The 18,500-nt window shown below is 39.8% G+C and overlaps 1 protein-coding gene across 1 annotated transcript in view; it reads right to left on the bottom strand.

The window, feature by feature from the left end:
• The window catches only part of LAMA3 (laminin subunit alpha 3), a 120,356-nt gene that overhangs the window by 67,407 nt on the left and 34,449 nt on the right, over positions 1-18,500 (bottom strand). Inside the window, exons 12-23 of the mRNA XM_030444678.1 lie at positions 18,022-18,063; positions 17,766-17,903; positions 16,819-16,953; positions 13,639-13,773; positions 11,577-11,623; positions 10,579-10,678; positions 9,423-9,475; positions 8,936-9,041; positions 7,084-7,183; positions 6,456-6,612; positions 3,563-3,701; positions 577-719 (exon numbers count right to left, since the gene is read on the bottom strand). Of these exons, the coding sequence (XP_030300538.1) occupies positions 577-719; positions 3,563-3,701; positions 6,456-6,612; positions 7,084-7,183; positions 8,936-9,041; positions 9,423-9,475; positions 10,579-10,678; positions 11,577-11,623; positions 13,639-13,773; positions 16,819-16,953; positions 17,766-17,903; positions 18,022-18,063 (1,295 nt within the window). The remainder of the gene's footprint in view (positions 1-576; positions 720-3,562; positions 3,702-6,455; positions 6,613-7,083; positions 7,184-8,935; positions 9,042-9,422; positions 9,476-10,578; positions 10,679-11,576; positions 11,624-13,638; positions 13,774-16,818; positions 16,954-17,765; positions 17,904-18,021; positions 18,064-18,500) is intronic.

Here is an 18,500-nt window from a genome sequence, read left to right as displayed (position 1 = left end):
TTCAGTATGCTGTCTTTGTGATCATACATGTTTAATTTTTTTCATAAAAGATAAAAAAAAATAATTGAATCAGAAGTATTTTTAAAATATTTGTTTTCATAAATTATCAAAATTTTAGACCCACTGTCAGAAAATGTTTTTCAGTGAGTGAGAGTAATAATGGGAGGATAAAAACATTTAGAAAATGATGTGCTAATAATACAGCCCCTTTGACAATACTTTTCTGAAGAATCTTTGTCAAGAAACTAGAGCCTTGGTCATCTGTGGCACAACATTTATGCTATACCAACTGAGCAATTTCATGCTGAAATTATTTTATCCTTTGAAGGTAGTTTCAAGATACACATAAAGTCTGTAAGCATAAGAGAAGTAAAAGCAGCTGAAAGTCAGAGAACAAAAAAAAAAAAAAAGAAGCAAGAGGCAGAACTGTAAATTTTCATAATGCTACTCTGCTGTTGTACTTTTTTCACCAGCGCTGAATTTCAATTGCTTGCAGAGTTCTTCCTGGCAAATAGGTCCAGAGCAATACTATTATAACAGCCTTTGAGCACTTGTTTTCCTCAATTGTTTTCTTACCAAAAGGACTTCCTCTGCCATTATACTGACAATCCACGTGCCTGGAACCAGTGAGAAAGGCTCTGTGGAGCTTTTTCCTGGGATTGTGACAAAAGCTGGCTCCTTGCTGGGTGGGAAGAGAAACTCTTCGCTCTGAGCAGCCCCTGCCAGAATAAATAAATAAATAATTTTTTTTTTTTTAAATGAGGAACTATGTTACATGTCTCTACTTGCTTAGGGTGCCAAACAAATTATTTCGTCCATTAAACTTATTATAGAATCATAGAATGCTAGAATGTTTGGGGTTGGAAGGAACCTTAAAGATCATCCATTTCCAACCTCACTGCATCGGCAGGGACACCTCCCACCAGACCAGGTTGCTCAATGGCCCATCCAACCTGGCCTTGAACACTTGTAGGGAGGGGACAGCCACAACTTCCTTGGGCATCGTCTGCCAGTGTCTCCCCACCCTTAAATTAAAGAATTTCGTCCTAATGTCTAACTTGGCCTAAAAGAAGCTTTGGTCAACGCTTTCTGTCAGTATTCATTAGCAGTGCGTTTAACCGCACACAGTTACAGAGCTTTGCAGTGGTTGTTGTCTTCATTGTTACAGGTCATGAGCAAATTGGCTCAGAAAAGCAGAGCTCTGCCTCTGCAATGGCCAGTTTTGCAATAGGCTGAACTGTTCTTTTTCACTTTCCCCTTCAACCTCTCTCTGTGCTGACTCACAGTATGTTCAGCTGGCACAAGCTGGCACAACTGATGATCAAGAAAGCTTCTGACAACTGCAGCTCTGCTCGTGTAACTTCAGGATATAGTTACAACTGTGCTCTTGTACTGAAATCAGTTTTTTTTTCCTTGCCGCCAGCTGTTGAAAAGAATTTTTTTTTAAATTGAGGGGATTGAGTCCACCATTAGCAAATTCACAGATGACACCAAGTTGTGGGGGAGTGTGGATCAGCTGGAAGGCAGGAGGGCTCTGCAGAGGGACCTGGACAGACTGGAGAGTTGGGCTGATCTCAATGGGATGAGGTTCAACACGGCCAAGTGCCGGGTCCTGCACTTTGGCCACAACAACCCCATGGGGAGCTCCAGGCTGGGGACAGAGTGGCTGAGAGCAGCCAGGCAGAAAGGGACCTGGGAGTCTGGATTGCCAGGAAGCTGAACAGGAGCCAGCAGTGTGCCCAGGTGGCCAAGAAGGCCAATGGCATCCTGGCCTGTATCAGGAACAGTGTGGCCAACAGGTCCAGGGAAGGGATTCTGCCCCTGTACTCAGCACTGGTGAGGTCACACCTCGAGTACTGTGTCCAGTTCTGGGCCCCTCAGTTCAGGAAGGAGATTGAGGTGCTGGAGCAGGTCCAGAGAAGAGCAAGGAGGCTGTGAAGGGATCCAGCACAAGTCCTGTGAAGAAGGGCTGAGGGAGCTGGGGGTGTTCAGTCTGGAGAAGAGGAGGCTCAGGGGAGACCTCATCACTCTTTACAACTCCCTGAAAGGAGGAGGTAGGTGGGGCGGGGTCGGTCTCTTCTCCCAGGCAGCTATCAGTAAGACAAGAGGGCATGGACTTAAGCTCTGCCAGGGGAGGTTTAGGTTGGATATTAGAAAAAAATGCTTTACAGAGAGGGTGATCAGACATTGGAATGGGCTGCCCAGGGAGGTGGTGGATTCTCCATCCCTGTAAATTTTTAAGAAGAGACTGAATGTGTCATTCAGTGCTATGGCCTGGTAACCACAGTGGATTTGACTGGATGATCTCAGAGGTCCTTTCCAACTTGGTTGATTCTGTGATTCTGTGAAGGGCTGTTCTCATGCCACTTTTACTGAATATTTCAGATACTAGGGGTCTTCTGTGGCATCTAAAATGTTTATTTACAGACAGTACCTGGATTTAACTTCTAGGCAGAGATGATGTACAACAGAAACCTGCAGTATGCTTTATCAAAGAGAAGTCATGAGGATCAGTTGTTTTGAATGCCAAATGTTTCCTTTTTGAAGCCTCTGGACGCACACAAAAGCTGTTTTCCTGCCTCCCCACCCCGAAATATAAGCCCAACATGACCACAGACTGCTGAGTGGTATCTGTGAAGTCTTCATTCTTGTCTCTCCCAAATTACTAAAAGGATCTATGATTAAACCCCGTTACCTCCCAACAGTATGCTGAAGTAAGGCACAGTAAGAAACACTTCAGCACACAGGCTTGGTACACCTCTGCCATTCAAAGGATATGGAGCACTTATTTCTTATCAGGGCCTAGCAGGCATCACATGCTGTTCAGGGCTGTAATCAGAGCCCTTAGACAGATAAATTGGATCCATCATTAAATAAATATTATTCATGAAATGGAGGAAGATGCCACCTTTAAACTGAAACATTAAAGGCAACTAAACCAAAATAAATACTGTTATCCCTTATTTAAAAGCTCTTTAAAGCTCACAGTTCAGAGCTTCCAAGTGCAGAACAGAAAGTACTGAGCTTTGCAAACATCTGAATAAACAAATGTTGATTGCTTATGGTCAGGGTTTTGTACAAACAGAGCCACATCAGTTACACAGCAAAATGTATTGGGAAAAGCACAAAAGCATCGACACTGTTAGAAGTGATGCATTTTAAGTGACATTATGAATTTGATTTAGGTACACCTTGAAAAGGGCCCTGTGATTTAAGATACATCTGATTCATGGCACAGTTGAGTTGCACCTACCTGTTTCAGGCTGTGACTGACGAGCAGATATGCGACCTGTTAATGTTTCACCTCCAGGGTTAATGTACCTCAGGATAACACAATACAAGTAGAGGTTTGATTTTTCCACATTCAAAGTTATCCTCACTTCATTCTGAAAAATGGAAATTAATAAAATCAGCCATAAAGAGCTGAATAGAGGAAGGCTTAAAAGCCATGCAAGCACCATACTAAAGTCCTACAAGAAAAGCACACATGCAGACAAGTATATACTGGTGATATATAACAGAGGAAGACAGGCAAGCCTACTGAGAAAATTAATTCACTTACAAGTATAATTAGTGCCAAAATGTTTTCCCTCAGCAACTGAGATCTTCCCTTTAGAGCTTTTTGAGCCCAGGCTGACATAGTGGAGGACTAGGTGGAAGAGCTTAGGGGAAGCCACAGTGACAGGGACAACCACCTCTGGCTGGGAAAAATAAAAAGACAGGGAAAAAGGAGGAAAGGAAAGTATATTATTTGTTACTAGCACCCAGAGAAAGAAGAACCATTTGGCAAAGACAAACTCCAAAATAGACAAGAAAAGCCTGGGCAGCTTACAAAAGAATATAGAACAAAACCTCCTGTGAAATAAAACTCTTGTTGAATAATAGCTTATCCAGGAAGACACAGAATGGCTGGACTAACTTGTGTGTTGATACTGCACCTTGATACATGGACAGTATTTTACTAATATTCTCCCCTCCTGTGCCATAACGCAGGCATACAGCATCAAGGGCTGTCCATATTCCTGGCATCCCAAGGAACAGGCCAGAACCATTGGTCCTAGTCTGAGATCACACATAATGCCCCACAGCATGCTGATGTCTCAGACCACTGCTGAAACTTCTCCTCCACTAGACCCTCAGCTTCTTAGAGATGCAATACCATGCCTGATTCCCTTTGCCCCAGGGCTGAACTGACACCTTTGGAGCCACACTGTTCTTGTGGCCACAGGAGCCTGCATTCACACTGCCCCCATTATTTAGTTTGCAGTACAACAGAAAATTGGCAGAGACATGTCCAAAGGTTGGTGATGAACTAGGAAAAAATGGATTGGTGCACAGTCCAAGGATCTGGCTTCCATCTTTTCACCTTAAATCCTAAAGCTCCCCTCAGAATCCAGTTCTCAGCAGTTTACCCACCACAACCAACCTGCTGTCCCTTTCCAAGGTGCTTGTGGTACAGTGAACTCTGCACCACCATGATCCATTCTGCTTCCCCAAGTTGTATAAGTTTCCTCTGTTTCATACACTGGAGAACAGAGCACAAAGCCTCATTTTCTGTCACTCCTTAGAACTACGGTAAATGCAAGATGGCCAGTTCCCATATGTCTCTCTGAATGTATATGCCTCAGTTCTGTTGCTGCCATTCCAGAGACCTCCACATTCTTCATACAAATGCAAAGCAGATAGCAAAGATACATACACAACAGATGCCAGAGCTCAGAGACTAGAGAACTAACACTGAGGTGACTGCAAAAGGGCAGTGGACCAGAATGGAAAACACAGACAAGCAGGCAAGGGTTTTTACAAATGGGAAAAAAACCTGAAGGATACCACACAGATAAGAGAGGCACTTGAAAAATAAGAAAAGGAAAAAGAAATAAACTTGCTTTAGGACATTTATCACAGGGGTTTCTAAGCTTTTATAGAAACCATAGAAAACTCAGTGAAGAAAGAAGATCCGTGAGGAATGAGGGAGGAAGAGATGTCAGTCCCTGGATTCAAGCAAAGGCAGGGAGTGGGGAGGAATTTTTCTCTGAGTTTTGTCACAGATTTAGGCAACTCTGGCCAGTGCTTTAAATCTGAGTTCAACCTTCAGCTTCTCAGTCTGTAACAAAATACCTGTGTCAGTGGCATGACAGAACACCAGTGACCTCCACTGAGGTCACACACAGCTTATTTATTGAAATAGTGTCTTTTCACGAAAAGTTGTTACGTTAGCCTTTTGAGATGGTAACACTATTTGTCTTCTACAAAATAAATGTGGGGAGTATTATTTTAGGGCCCTGCAAGACGCAGAAAAGCTATGTCAAAATTAGGAAAGTTCCTTGAAATGAAGAATGTGTGACTATCAATTATGCAAGGACCTAACTAAGCAGCGCCTGGAGCTGGCAATTACTCATATGAGCAAAAAGCTTTGTCCAGGTAAGCAAAACGATGCACTCTTTCAGCAAGATTAGAGAATAAGCCCTTTCACTACCTCTGCAAAATGCCACTGGATATGAAATGTAAAGAGCAGCTGAGCTAGAAAGCTGAACTTTTTAGACTTTTCTAGAAATCACTGCAGTTACTGGAGAGATGCCTTCATTTGTGAATGAGGAGTAATTCTGAATACCCAAATATATGAGCTCTAAGATTAAAACAAAACAAAACAAGAAAAAAAAACCCAACAAGATGAAAAACAAAACAGCCAAAAAAAAAAAAAAACCAACACAAAAGAACAAAGAGGAAAGAGTGAGTAATGAAGAACAGGAAGGAAATCACTATGCATGTGCAATGGTTATGTGCTTATGCCTCAGTGTATCATGATCCATCAGTCCTCAGACAACTTAGAGAGGCTGGACACACAGCTATTCCAGACTACTACTTTCAAGAACAGTGAGCAAACCCCATCTATTGCTCAAATTTACTGTTTAAAATCCTTGCTCATCAGTTCAGTCCAAAGTCAGACAGATCCCTTCTCACACAATTAAAATATGGTGATTTCCTTTCTGTGAGTTACTTCCTTCTGCTGTTGATCAGTCAATTTGTAAACTGTAAACTAAGTCAAAAAAATCTTACAGACTTGCCGCAAAATTGTGTGATTCAAATTATTTAGCCAAACATCATTCTTCTGCTGTTTCCACTGTCCTTGGCATGACATAAGTTTTTGCATTTAGTATTACAGACTTTAATGCTACTAGTTCTTCTCTTTACACCTATTGCAATATGTGTATCATTCACCAAAAAGCCCTCAAAGAATGTTTCTAAAGATTTGCACAAGCAAAGGCCAACTTCCAGTAATACCAACACTCACTATTCCAAGCAGCTATACAGTGCCAAAGAGTCTGGATTAGTGACATCCTGTCCTGCTTTCTGGTTTCTCCATTACCTTGCACACACACAACAGTACTGTAGAGACATACATACCACATGCCTATCTCTTCAGCAAAAAAGCCTTGAGAGAAATAGCAGCTTACTTGTATAGAGGACATCCGAGCATATCCTCTCCAGCTGAAGGTAGGAAATTCCTGAGGATCATAGCCAAATCGAATTTCCCTTCCCGTGACAGTAGTACCATCTTCAATCTCAAACTTGATGTGGTGCAGATCAGGGAAATAATAGTTTTTTTCAGGCCTTTCAAGGAGAAAAGCAAACAAACCAACAAAGAATTATCAGTCACTGTATCTACAGGTCTACACCGAAGAGCATGAAGCAGCAGAAGGGAGGCAACCTACTGGCAACTGAGGAGTTCTGATAGCAGCTCACAAATTTGAGACAGCTGGTAAAATGATGTAATGAAAATTCTCTTTCCAGAAGCTTTTACAGCTTACATATGTTTTCAAATATAACTCTAGATGGATATATAGACACATATGCAATGCTACTGCAAAACGGATATTGGTTATTTAAGTGAAGGAGTCAGCAAATTGTATTAAAATAACAGAAGACTGCCAGCAAAATCAATTTTAATAACTAGCAGAATTTATCATCTTATTTATCAACAAATCTAGAATCTCACATAAAAGGATAGCAAGGGGACCTGTGGGCAGTTTCAGAGGAGCTATGCTGAATGTAGGAGTTATCAGGAGCTAGAGGCAGACTCACTCCTGACACGCTGTCCCCACCACGTGCGCCCGGCACTGGCAGCCACCCCAGGGCTCGGCACACGATGGGCTGAGGGATCCTCCAACATCACACTGGCAGCCTGTCAGGCAAAGAGCAGAAGTCAAATACCCCCTCAGGAAGAAATGATGAAAGCCATCAGAAATTATGTCTCAATTTTGCTAATTAAACACTGTTAATGACTCATTTCCTCCTTATGGAGACCTTCAGACTCCCTTCCCCTCAGACTCTTCCAAACACGTGTTAACAGGCATGCTTAAGCTGCAATTACTTCTGGCTTTCCATGTTTGTGGTTGCTTTCTTTATTTCTCCTTGGAATGTGACAAAACCACTTTAGAAAAAAATTGCAAATAATAAGTCATGCCACATTCCTAAAGGCAGCATGAATTATAGTTGTGCAGAACAGCCATTCCAGTGTTTTGCTAATAAGTCAAAATTTCTACAGCAATATCAGGATGAATGATTATTTAAAACAACAACAAAACCACACCAAAAAAACCCCTCAAAATCAAAGAACAAAACCTAATTTACAAAAAATGTATGATGTTAATTTTTCAGTCTCAATATTTAGCCTCAATAATTTAACTTATCTTACAAAAACTCCACACGAGAACAATATGTGTATTCATTTAATAGCATATGCATAATTTTAACCAATAATGGACAACAATATTGAATGACTTTCTGCAGAAGACCAGACTTCTGGCACAAACTAAAAAACATCTAGTAACAAGGTATAAAGTAGTGCTAAGGAATAGGCATAAAAATTTCAAGGTGAATTGAAAAGTTGAAAGTTCTTAAATACGTATTTACATTATAGTGTAAAAGAGTTCAGTTTCCTAAGACATGTTGCACTTGTAATCTCACTGAAAGAAAGGATAATTAAAGTACTTGACACCTTTGTGAAATAAGATCCCTTTCATTAGCTCCTTGGTTTGCACATTAGGCATGAAAGCTATGTTTGATACAGCAGCCATTACTTTTAACTTTGCACAAATTTAAGTATTAATCGAAGTACTTCAGGGCTTTAAAAATTAATCTCTTGCATCAGTCCTAGACACATATAAAGCAGACTCAAATCAGTGATAACACTTTCAATAATTTTGGCAAAACAAAATCTATCCTGGGGGACAAGGAAGGAAGGGAAGTTGAAGTAGCCCTAAATCCCTCAAAACACACAGCACACCTTCAGAAGAAGGACCACTTTCTCCACACCACAGCTTACATCTGGCTCTATTTCACAACACATGAAGCCCTGGGCTAAAGCAATATATGAATGCAAAAATACCTGAAAAAAAAAATAGCTAGTATCTGTAGTAACATTTTAAGCAATTATTGCAGTAGCAAACCTTAGAAAACTGTTAAGCTGGACAGAGAGGCATGGGTCATGCTTGCAGGAAGATCAACCATCCCTGTCCCCACAACTCAGGAGAAGGAGTGAGTGGAGGAATGACCCTCAGTTATCTTATTTGATAAAGTAACAGCTACAGCAGTGCCTGGAATGACCTCACTGTGGGCTTTGACAGAGAAGCCTCAGAGTGGTAGTGGTAACCAAAGACCAGAGGAAAGCAAGGCCAGGGACAATAAACTCCAAGAGGAACTCCCTTTCTCATGTGAGCCAGCCACAAAATGGCCAGGGACCACAGCAGTACCACCTGCCCTGCTCTTTCCCCCATTTGGAAGGTAAAGGAGGAGTTACACAGGCTACAAGCAATTAAAAGCAGTCATGCAGAATGCTGTGCAAAATGAATAAGTCATCAAATACATCCACATTTTCAAACTGAAAGCTAGGGAATTCTAAAGACTGACTTCTGATGCCCTTTTTTCACTTTACCTCGGCAGCCAAAATAATTCTTGTTTTCAAGAGCATAATAACCAGCTTCACAAGTGTCACAGGAATCTCCACAAACATTAGATTTGCAGTAACAACGCCCATTTTCCTGTGAAGAAAACAATTTAATCAAAGTGTTTTGTTACCTCTTTCAGAAATTTAATCCTTCAATACTTTACATTTACTCTAATTCTGAAGAGGAAGAACATCCTAATCTCAACAAAAAATATTATCTGGACATAACTTCATTCATTTAATTCATTAACAGACTACAAAATGCATAAACTCAAGATAATGAAAAATTTTCAGAACTGTTACAAATCCCTAAGATAAATAAAACTCCTGCATACCGCTACTTCTTTGCTGCAGTCACTTTATGTGTGAAAGCTGTTATCAGTACTAAGATTTCTACCTGAGCAAATGTTACAATTTATCTTTACAAAAAAAAAAAATCAAATTAATCAATGTTCTTCTTTAAGTTTCACTTTACCTGCTGACATTCTCCAATCCCACTTAGTGTTCCACTTACATCACACTGGCATGCTGCACAGATAGAAAAAAACACAAGCTCATTTCGTCTTTCCAAGATATTTTGCCAGTAAAATATCCTCACCAGCCCCTATCTGCAATTTTGAGTCATAGCACTACAGGTGTATTTTACTCTGGAAGATTAAGAATGGCAGAAGGATACAGGCAAAAGGTGAGAATTAAAAACAAAGGAGAAAGGACAGGGACTTCTGTGTATGTGCGATTTACTGCTGTGGTTTGAAGTGTTCTAACTTGTGTTCAATAAAACCAGCCTTCAGTTTGGATTTGCAGTTGTTTTCTTTCTTAGAAATATTCAAACATTTGATGCAAAACACTGTTTTCCAGCCTGACTCCAGCCAGTGTTAACTCCAGAGGGCAGAGAAAATGAATTACATGAGAGGTGCAGTAATTGATCTTTGCAAAGATGTTCAGACTGTATAGAATTTCAAGATTTAGAGACAATGATATGTGTATTGCCTCTAAGGCTACTGACCCACTCTATGTGGCTGTTATGTTGGAAGCTGTCAGAAAGAAAATAGTTGAGGAGAAAAAAGATCTTTAAAGATTTTTTTAATCTTTATCTTTTTTAATCTTTAGAATTATTATCATCTGTCTGAAAAAACACCAACTCGCCTATTAGCAAACACTGAAAATTTCAAACAGATGGGTATTACATAGATATAAACTGTACCAGAATTGTCCCACCCTGAAGTTAAAAGAAGGCCTTTCACTCCTCCACAAGCTAGGAGATGTTACTATGTGAATCAGCACATTTTTCTCAAAACAATGAGTCAAATTCTGGTTTCAGTATTAAGAGCAGAAATCCCATCTCACTCCACTAAAACTGCCACAGGGCTGTATGAAGTACACATCATTATAACTCAGGCCATACCTTGGTCCAGCACTAGCAAACACTCCTGAAATGACAGATTATTTTCTAAAAGTAACTGCTGCTATCATGGGTAATTTGTTGTTAGAATTAAGTAACATGAAAAACATGCTGTTAACAAGAGTTGTGAAAGTCACTGAGCACCAAATATGGTGACAGTGAATAAAGATGACTTTTTAAAGAATTTAACACATTCCATAAGCCAAAGAAACATGTAATGAAACCATACCTGTACATCCCTGAGGGTTTTCTCTGGCCAGGTTCCAGTACAATGGTTTGCATTTACTACAAGTAGGACCTTCAACATGCTGAAGACACTTACAATATCCCTAATGACAGAAAGGAGTTAATATGGGTTCATCTCTACCATTGAAAACATACTGCTCCTTAGTATTAAGAAAAAAATATTATTAATAGATCAGGCAGTGTATTGACTTTTAAAGATGCACAGAAACTGAGGATGATTCAGACATCTTAGATTTTTCTGTCTCATACTATCAGAAAAGGATTGTTCCACACTGCCATTTTTTACCAATTTAATTTATTCTGAATGTCCCAGCAGATGTAATTTTCTGTTCTTCTAGAGACTTACTAGAACTGCTCTAAAGTATTACGTGTTTCACAAAAAGCTTAAAAACAAAATTTCCTTAAACATAATGAGTAAGTCTTATTATTAAATCCTTCCCTTATTGCTGGAAAACACACACACTTGTATATACAAGCCTGTATAGATACCTCCTCCGTCAGGCTCACTGTCTAGGTCTTCTTTATTACACACCTAGCAAAGACTGTGATTTCTGCTAATAGACTGCTACTAACAATCATCACTGTATTAATAAAAATAATAATGAAATAGCAACAGTTACAAAGAGATAATAATATATTTTCAAGAATAATTTGATGCCGAAATGCCCTGTTGCAACCCAGAACTAGAAGGTCTTCCCTCATATGCATATCTGCATTTATACACTAGTGCTCTAGCATACCAAGAAGACACATACATATTCTGTATATAAAAAATAAAAAAGCTCCAACCTCAATTGCTAATTGAACTGGTAGGATCACAGGACAAAACAGAAAGTTTATTTCCACTCTTACTCTGCAAATAAGCTTGTGCAATCCTTTCACACTCTAAAAGCAGGCTTCAGGACTTAGGCAGTGAAGTAAATGTACTCAGCAAAATCACATGAATTATTAACATGTTGGCTGCAATGCTAGGATACTTACAGAATAAGAACCAACACTACCTGAAGGGTCACATTCACTGTCGACACCTTTATGAAATTAAAAAATAAACATGTTGAAAGATCTTTTGAAAACAGAGCATTGGAATGTAGTAGTGGAGAAATACAATGTGGCAGGTGTGAGTTTGAAAGGACTTTTTTATACATTTACCTTGGAGGGACTCCAATACTTCAAACTTCAGCACTGGCAGAAGCCTTTAATAATGATTTTTAAATGTGTTTTTAGCCTGGTTTAGACTATTTGGTTTGGTATGCGAAGTAGCCACTTGGAAAAATATAGCACTAATCTACAGAACTGAGAGATGATTTATTAAAAGTCCCTATGCCACCACCTAGAAAAAGGTTTTAATCTTATACTTCACAAAATAACATACAGAATGACAAATAAGCTCATCTAACACATGCTCATGGTGTGTCTCTCCCTCCCCATGCTTCAAGGGGTTTCTATAAAATCCTGCACGCAGTAGATGGCCCTACAGAACACATAAAACCATGGATGATCCAAATCAGAACGGAGGATTCCCTCTCAGAACTGCTACCTTGGCAGGAGGGGAAGCTGTCAGATGGAGAAAAAATCAAGAGAGCAGTGGTAGCACTCACTCTGTAGGTACCAAGCAACAACTTCCCAAAAGTTAAGTACTGTAGAGAGGTTTATTTGTTTGTGTGTGTGGTTTTTTTAGAGTATCTAGAGTGTTCTTCATTTTTCTTTCCAATAAATACCTCACAAGGTCCTCCTATAACTCACAGGGTCCTCATCCCTTTTGAAATCTAGGAGTTTGAGGTGACCTGTACCATCTTGATATTGTTTTCTGCTGCTGCTCTTGACAGAAACAGGATTATTTGGAACCATGAGAAATCTCTCCTCCTCCACCTATTTGTCCCATCCTAAGAACAGGGTTGGTTTTGGCTTTGTGCTTTCTTGCTCTTCTTACACAGGGCAAATTCTGTAATTAGACCTGCACTTCAAAATATGATGATGAAATATATCATAGAAAATTATATGTCCATCAAACATTTAGATCTGGGGGCAGAGGAGGCCACAAGGAAGATCTGAAATACACCACGCAACAGTCTTACTGTTTCAGATTCATGTCAACATAAGGTCTCAGTTTTGCTATGATTTACACACATAAGCTAAATGAGATTAATGCCCCAAAAATAACAATGTTGCCTCAGTTCACAGGACTACCTTTGCTGAGACAGAGCATAAGGGTGAAATGGTTAAAGACAGATATTTTAGTAAAGCAGTAGCCAGTCTCTTAAGGAGAAAGAACAACATATCACGTTATTTTTTACTATGGTTGTGATGATTACTAATAGTAGAATTCTGATGATATGGTCCTTCTTTAGCACTATTATTTGACTTGTAGGAAAGAGCAGTTCTGTTCATGATAATCAAGAAGGTTGTTGATTTTAATGACACTGCTGATTTTCAATGCCTGCAAGTTCGCTTCTGCTTGGTAAGAAAAACCTATACATGCATTTTAGACCTGATCAACTGACCTAAATGGCAGTAAAAATTGTTGATATGATCGAAGATTTGCAGACTCAAGCCCTTACAGACTATGATTTGTGGTGCAATATTGGCACCTGTCAAGAGCATGCCCTAATGGACTGACTTAAAAGTTTACAGGCCAGAGGATCAAATAGTAGAAGCCCAAACCAGTTGAAACGCAGCTTACATTCTGTTGAACAAGCCAGAACTCATAAATGTAAATGCTCCTTTGCCAAGCCTAAGGTTTAGATTTTATATTTTAAGAGAGGTACAACTGCACCAAGGCCGAATACTTCCATGCTCACTTTTATCCTACTAGCACAGGGCAAGCGATGATGTGCCAGGGAGCACATGAAGGTCTGTGGCTGCCAGGAAGCCTGACCATTGCCTGGATCTTCAGTGCTCTTGTTGCCAGCTTTGGATGGAACAAAACTATCAGGGCTATAGAGGTAGTCTGAGATGGAAACATATTTGAGAAAATTTGTATTTCTTCTGTATTGCAGAAAGAAGGAGGAAAATCCCATTAAGAGGAGGAAAGGCTTTTACTCACGCAAGCAGCTGGGATAGCTGTAGTAACCTGGGGCACACTGGTCACATCTAAGCCCAGCATAGTTCCTATGGCAATGACATTGACCTCCAGGACCACATGTGTTCTCCACTGAGCCAACAGCATCACAGTTACATTCTGCACAGAGAAAACCAAACAAATTATAACTATACTGACAGATACGTGTCTAAGCCAGTGGTTATTTAAACAAGAATTTCAGAGGAAGTTACCCTTGAATGTAAAGCAATCACGAGGACACTAGATACACCATAATTTTACCACCAAAAATAAATATCCTGGAATAGATGCTTATAGTGTATTTGCTTCCTCATCCACTGATAACCAGGTTCTTATTGCAGCTCTATTATATACAGTTTAGAGATTTAGTTTGATGCCTTGTGAAACACATGTAAGGGACAGAAATCCATCTTACAGTGGAAAGCATGTCACATGAGAGAAGTATTTAACATTTCAAAAAAAACCCCAAACCTTGAGAAACAGCATTCACAAAGTTAGTTCTATTGGCTAACAAGAAGTTTACTAGTAATTATGCACAAGCCCAAATTCATGATGCACAAACAAATGATGCCCAGAGTAAAAACTGCTGCCATCTTACTTCTACAACATGGAAAGGAGTGCATTGCAGGAATCTGCATGTAACACACCAGGCACATTGTGTCAGACTATAACAAAAGCTGTTTTCAGACTGTAAAAACAAACTCCTCTTGGAGTTACCATTCTTTAAGACTAACAGTTCTATCATGGATAAAATGTGCTATTGCACTGAAATGACGCTGGACATTACACAGGGTCACACTAATAGATATGCAAATGGGAGCCCAACTGGGAATGCCAGCTGCCCCAGGAAGAGGCTTAAGTTTTGCCTGAAGTTTGGATTTTATGACAGACAGAAACCTCTGACTGACAGAATACAAACACTGTATGCCTGTTCCATGTTCATGTTCCTGTTCCTGCTTCCCCCTTTTGGTTCCTCTTTCTGCTGCAGCCAAAGACATATGACTGCTGTGTTTACTTCAAAGATGCCTGGAAAGACACAGGGCTTCCTAGGAAGTTAATTTTAGAGAAATACAAATACTGTAGCTTCCAAAAACATCACCTCCACTAGAGTCAACCCCCAGCAGCATATTATATTGCATTCTCTTCTCATTTTAATAACACTGATTTGTTTAAAGGCTTTATTTTCATATCACTCCTATTGAACAAAGCTTCAGACCTCAAAAAGGCAAGAACAGAGATCAGTTCCAGCTGAGGCACACAAAAAGTTATGGATCTACCTCCTTTCTGAAGATGACAGCTCCAAACAGAAGAAGCAGGCTGGACTGCTCACTTTCCATCACAGTTTGCAGCATGCTTTATTCGTTTAAGTTTAAATGCATGGCAGCTTATTTTAACAGAACAAGATGTGAACTCAGAACAAGCAGTTCTGAGACACCCACTGACTGTGTTTTCAACTATTTTTATCTGTCATTTACAATTTATTTTTTTGAGTGCTGTTTTGAGATTTTATGTCTCCTTTCAGCTTTTAGCGTTAAAAGTTCAAACCTATCCAATACAGATTTGATTTTCTTTAAGATTACTTCAGTTCTAAGAAAAAAAAAATGGTTAGAGTATGTTAAAACCACTGAACACTATGTACTAACACAGAATCCTGATTTTATGGTTTTCATTAAAAGATGTTAATCTGATCCAAACCATAAAACACAGTCATGTGGTATTTCTTTTATTTCACTCATTGTGTTTGGTACCACAACATAATATATCATTTCAAGGGCATAAAGGAGTCTGCTGTTTATTCACAAGATATAAACAAGTACATAAGCCCAAAAGGAAGAGGACTGACATAGGAAAAAAAAATAAGAGAGAGAGAGAGAAGAAAGTAAATCATAATGATCTACATAAATCTTGCTAAGCAGTACAAGAAAGTACATACCAGAACTCAGTAATATCCTGCATTCTTGCTCACTGTAAAATTCACTAATGGTTACAGTTAAGGCAGGCTGAGAGAATTGGGACTGTTCAGTCTGGAAAAGAGAAGGCTCTAGGAAGACCTTATAGCATCCTTTCAGTACCTGAAGGACACTACAGGAAAGCTGGGGAGGGACTTTTTACAGGGGCATATAGCCATAGAACAAGAGAGAATTTTTAAGAAAACAGGTAGGTTTAGACATTAGGAATAAATTCTTCACTATGAGGGTGGTGAGACACTGGCACAGGTTGTTCAGGGAATCTGTGGCTGCCTCCTCCCTGGAACTGTTCATGGCCAGGTTGGATGGGGCTTTGAGCAACCTGGTCTAGTAAGAGGTATCCCTGCCTTTGGCAGGAGTGGTGGAAATAAATGATCTTTAAGGTCCCTTCCAACCCAAATCATTCTACAATTCTATGATTAAGAGCCTCTCTTACTCACTGCAAAGACAGATGAAATCTAGGGACCAGGTAAGACTTGATGGAGTTCTCATACACACAGAAAACCTTTATGATGTTCAAGGTTATGCTTCATCAGGGCTGATTAGTTTTCCTCTCTTGTAAAAGGCAGCTTGGAAGCCCTTGGCTTCAGACACACTGGTGAAACCCTATGGACATCTGTGACTCTGTGCCTGTCATATGACCTCAAAATGAGCCAGAAATCACTGTGAAGGTCAATATGGGAGCTTTTCATTTCCAGATTTACCAAACACACATTTTACAAGGTGCTCAAAAAAGACCCTCTGCTAAAATGCTCAACAGCTCATCTATGCCAGTTCCTTAGCAGTCAGGCATGATCTGTTGCTGTGGGTCTGCAAGTGAAAACACCTTTCAAATCCTTTGGTTATTAGTAAGACAGCTAAGCTATTAGTAAGCACTATTAGACAGCTTAGAGCTATTAGTAAGACTGAGGCTATATGGAACTCTGTGACCATGCAAAAAAAAAAAAACAAAACAACAAAGAACCTTTGAGAAAACAGACTATATAATCTTCCCTATTATAGAAACACACCTGGAATTAGTGCTTGGAGAATGACAATGTATGAGGATTTCACTGCAGAGAACAAGGGTCCTTTGCCCATTTACTGCTGTGAACATTACTCCAGCCACTAGAAAAATGGTACCTGAAAAGCACTCCAGTCTGCCTGTTTGCAGACCTGTGTGATGCTGTCCATGTGATCCAGGTGTGTGCTGCCTTACCTTGACAGGCAGGGAAGGAGTGGTGGCCAGGGTGACAGCTGTCACACTGAATCCCAGTTACCCCGGAGCGACAAAGACACCTCCCAAGAAAATCACAGACTTCGGGCTGTGTTCCTGACAAATTACATTCACACACTACAAAAGAAAAAAGACATTTTTGAGGCAGCTTCTGAACAGGCTCTCCTATCTTTTTTTTAATTAAAAAAATCCCAAACCTGATGCTGAACAGCACCAAAATCTTCCCATCAGATTTCTTTTGATTGGTAACAGCTTTTATTGATTGCCCACATCAGTAATAATTCAGCATCAAGGGAGACAGTAATGAAAGAGCAAAATAATTTGGCTCAAACTAACAGTGTTGCAGCACTATGCTTAGCATGTCACTACTCAGAATCTGATTTAACCACATCAAGTGGTGTGGCAACTTTTGGAAGTAGTTCCATTCTTTTTAAAGACTGAAATGAAACCATTTATGGTTTCAAGTTACCATCTCAGGTCAGGGGGTAATAAAATGCCTTAAAAGACAGTAGAGTACAGAGATGGTTAATAAAGTTTAAAACCAGTTTTCTAGTTTGTATTAGAAAAGGCAGCTTGGTGAATCAAAGTGAGGTTGTAAACTCAATGACAAATTATTTATAAAAAAAAACCAAACACAACACAGGTAAGGAACAGAAATGTCTCCAAAGTTATTCCAAATTTCACCACTGTTACTAAATCCAACCCCAAAGTGGAGTCTGACAGCTGCATCACACTGTAGACAGCATTCAAGAAACAGGGATATCTTTAGATAGAAATCTTTCCATTGTCACATCTTTCTTCTTTGACTTCTGTGAGTTTTGAGAGAGCCTCTTATGAACACATCTCCATGGCAAAAGAACTTCATCCATAGGTATAAAACCTGGGTCTGTGTGGTGGATACACTTGCCAAAAGTGAACATTGGGCTTACCCTGACAAAAAGGGTAATGGAAATACCCAGCAGCACAGGTATCACAGGAAAATCCCCCAAATCCAGTTCGACATCTGCACTGTCCAGTGTTGCCATCACAGTCACTGCCCAGCACTCCTGCACCGTGGCACTGGCACGCTGAGAAGCACATTTGTAAAGAAAACATTTGCCACATTAGGATTTTAAACTATTTCCTATTTCACTGGCATTTAAACCAAGTGCAGGCTTCAAGCATCAAAGAAATGACACCACTTACGCTGACACTGGGAGCCAAAATATCCTGGTTTGCAGCCACTCTCTGGTTACAACAGGAAAGGAAAAGGAAAACAGGAACACATTCAGTGCACAAATCATGCAACTCCGGGTATTTTTGCAGAGAAAAAACAGATCAGTGCTTCAAAATTATTATTCTTGAACAGGCAAAACTATTTGCATGACCCTTACATTCAAATCTCACTTTAAAACATAATGATCTGGACTCATGCTCAATCTGCCAGCACAAATTTACAACTTCTACACACACAGAAGCTTCCACTCAGAGGTAGCTGCCTTCAGCTGCCATAAGAATGCCTTCAGACTCGGAGTTTACTAATTCAAAATATAAATAGCTCAAGAAATCTTCTCTCCCGTCTATTTTTATTACTTTTTCTTCAGAGTTTTCTTTCTTCTTCCTTTTAAAAATATGTGAGAGAAGGGGATATGTGACAGAGCATATTCAGAGGCGTATCAGGGGAA

The sequence above is a fragment of the Calypte anna genome, chromosome 2 (assembly GCF_003957555.1).
Source record: "Calypte anna isolate BGI_N300 chromosome 2, bCalAnn1_v1.p, whole genome shotgun sequence".
NCBI classification, from domain to species: Eukaryota; Metazoa; Chordata; class Aves; order Apodiformes; family Trochilidae; genus Calypte; species Calypte anna.
Note: the sequence above shows the minus strand (reverse complement) of the source record. Positions and strands in the feature narration are given on the sequence as shown.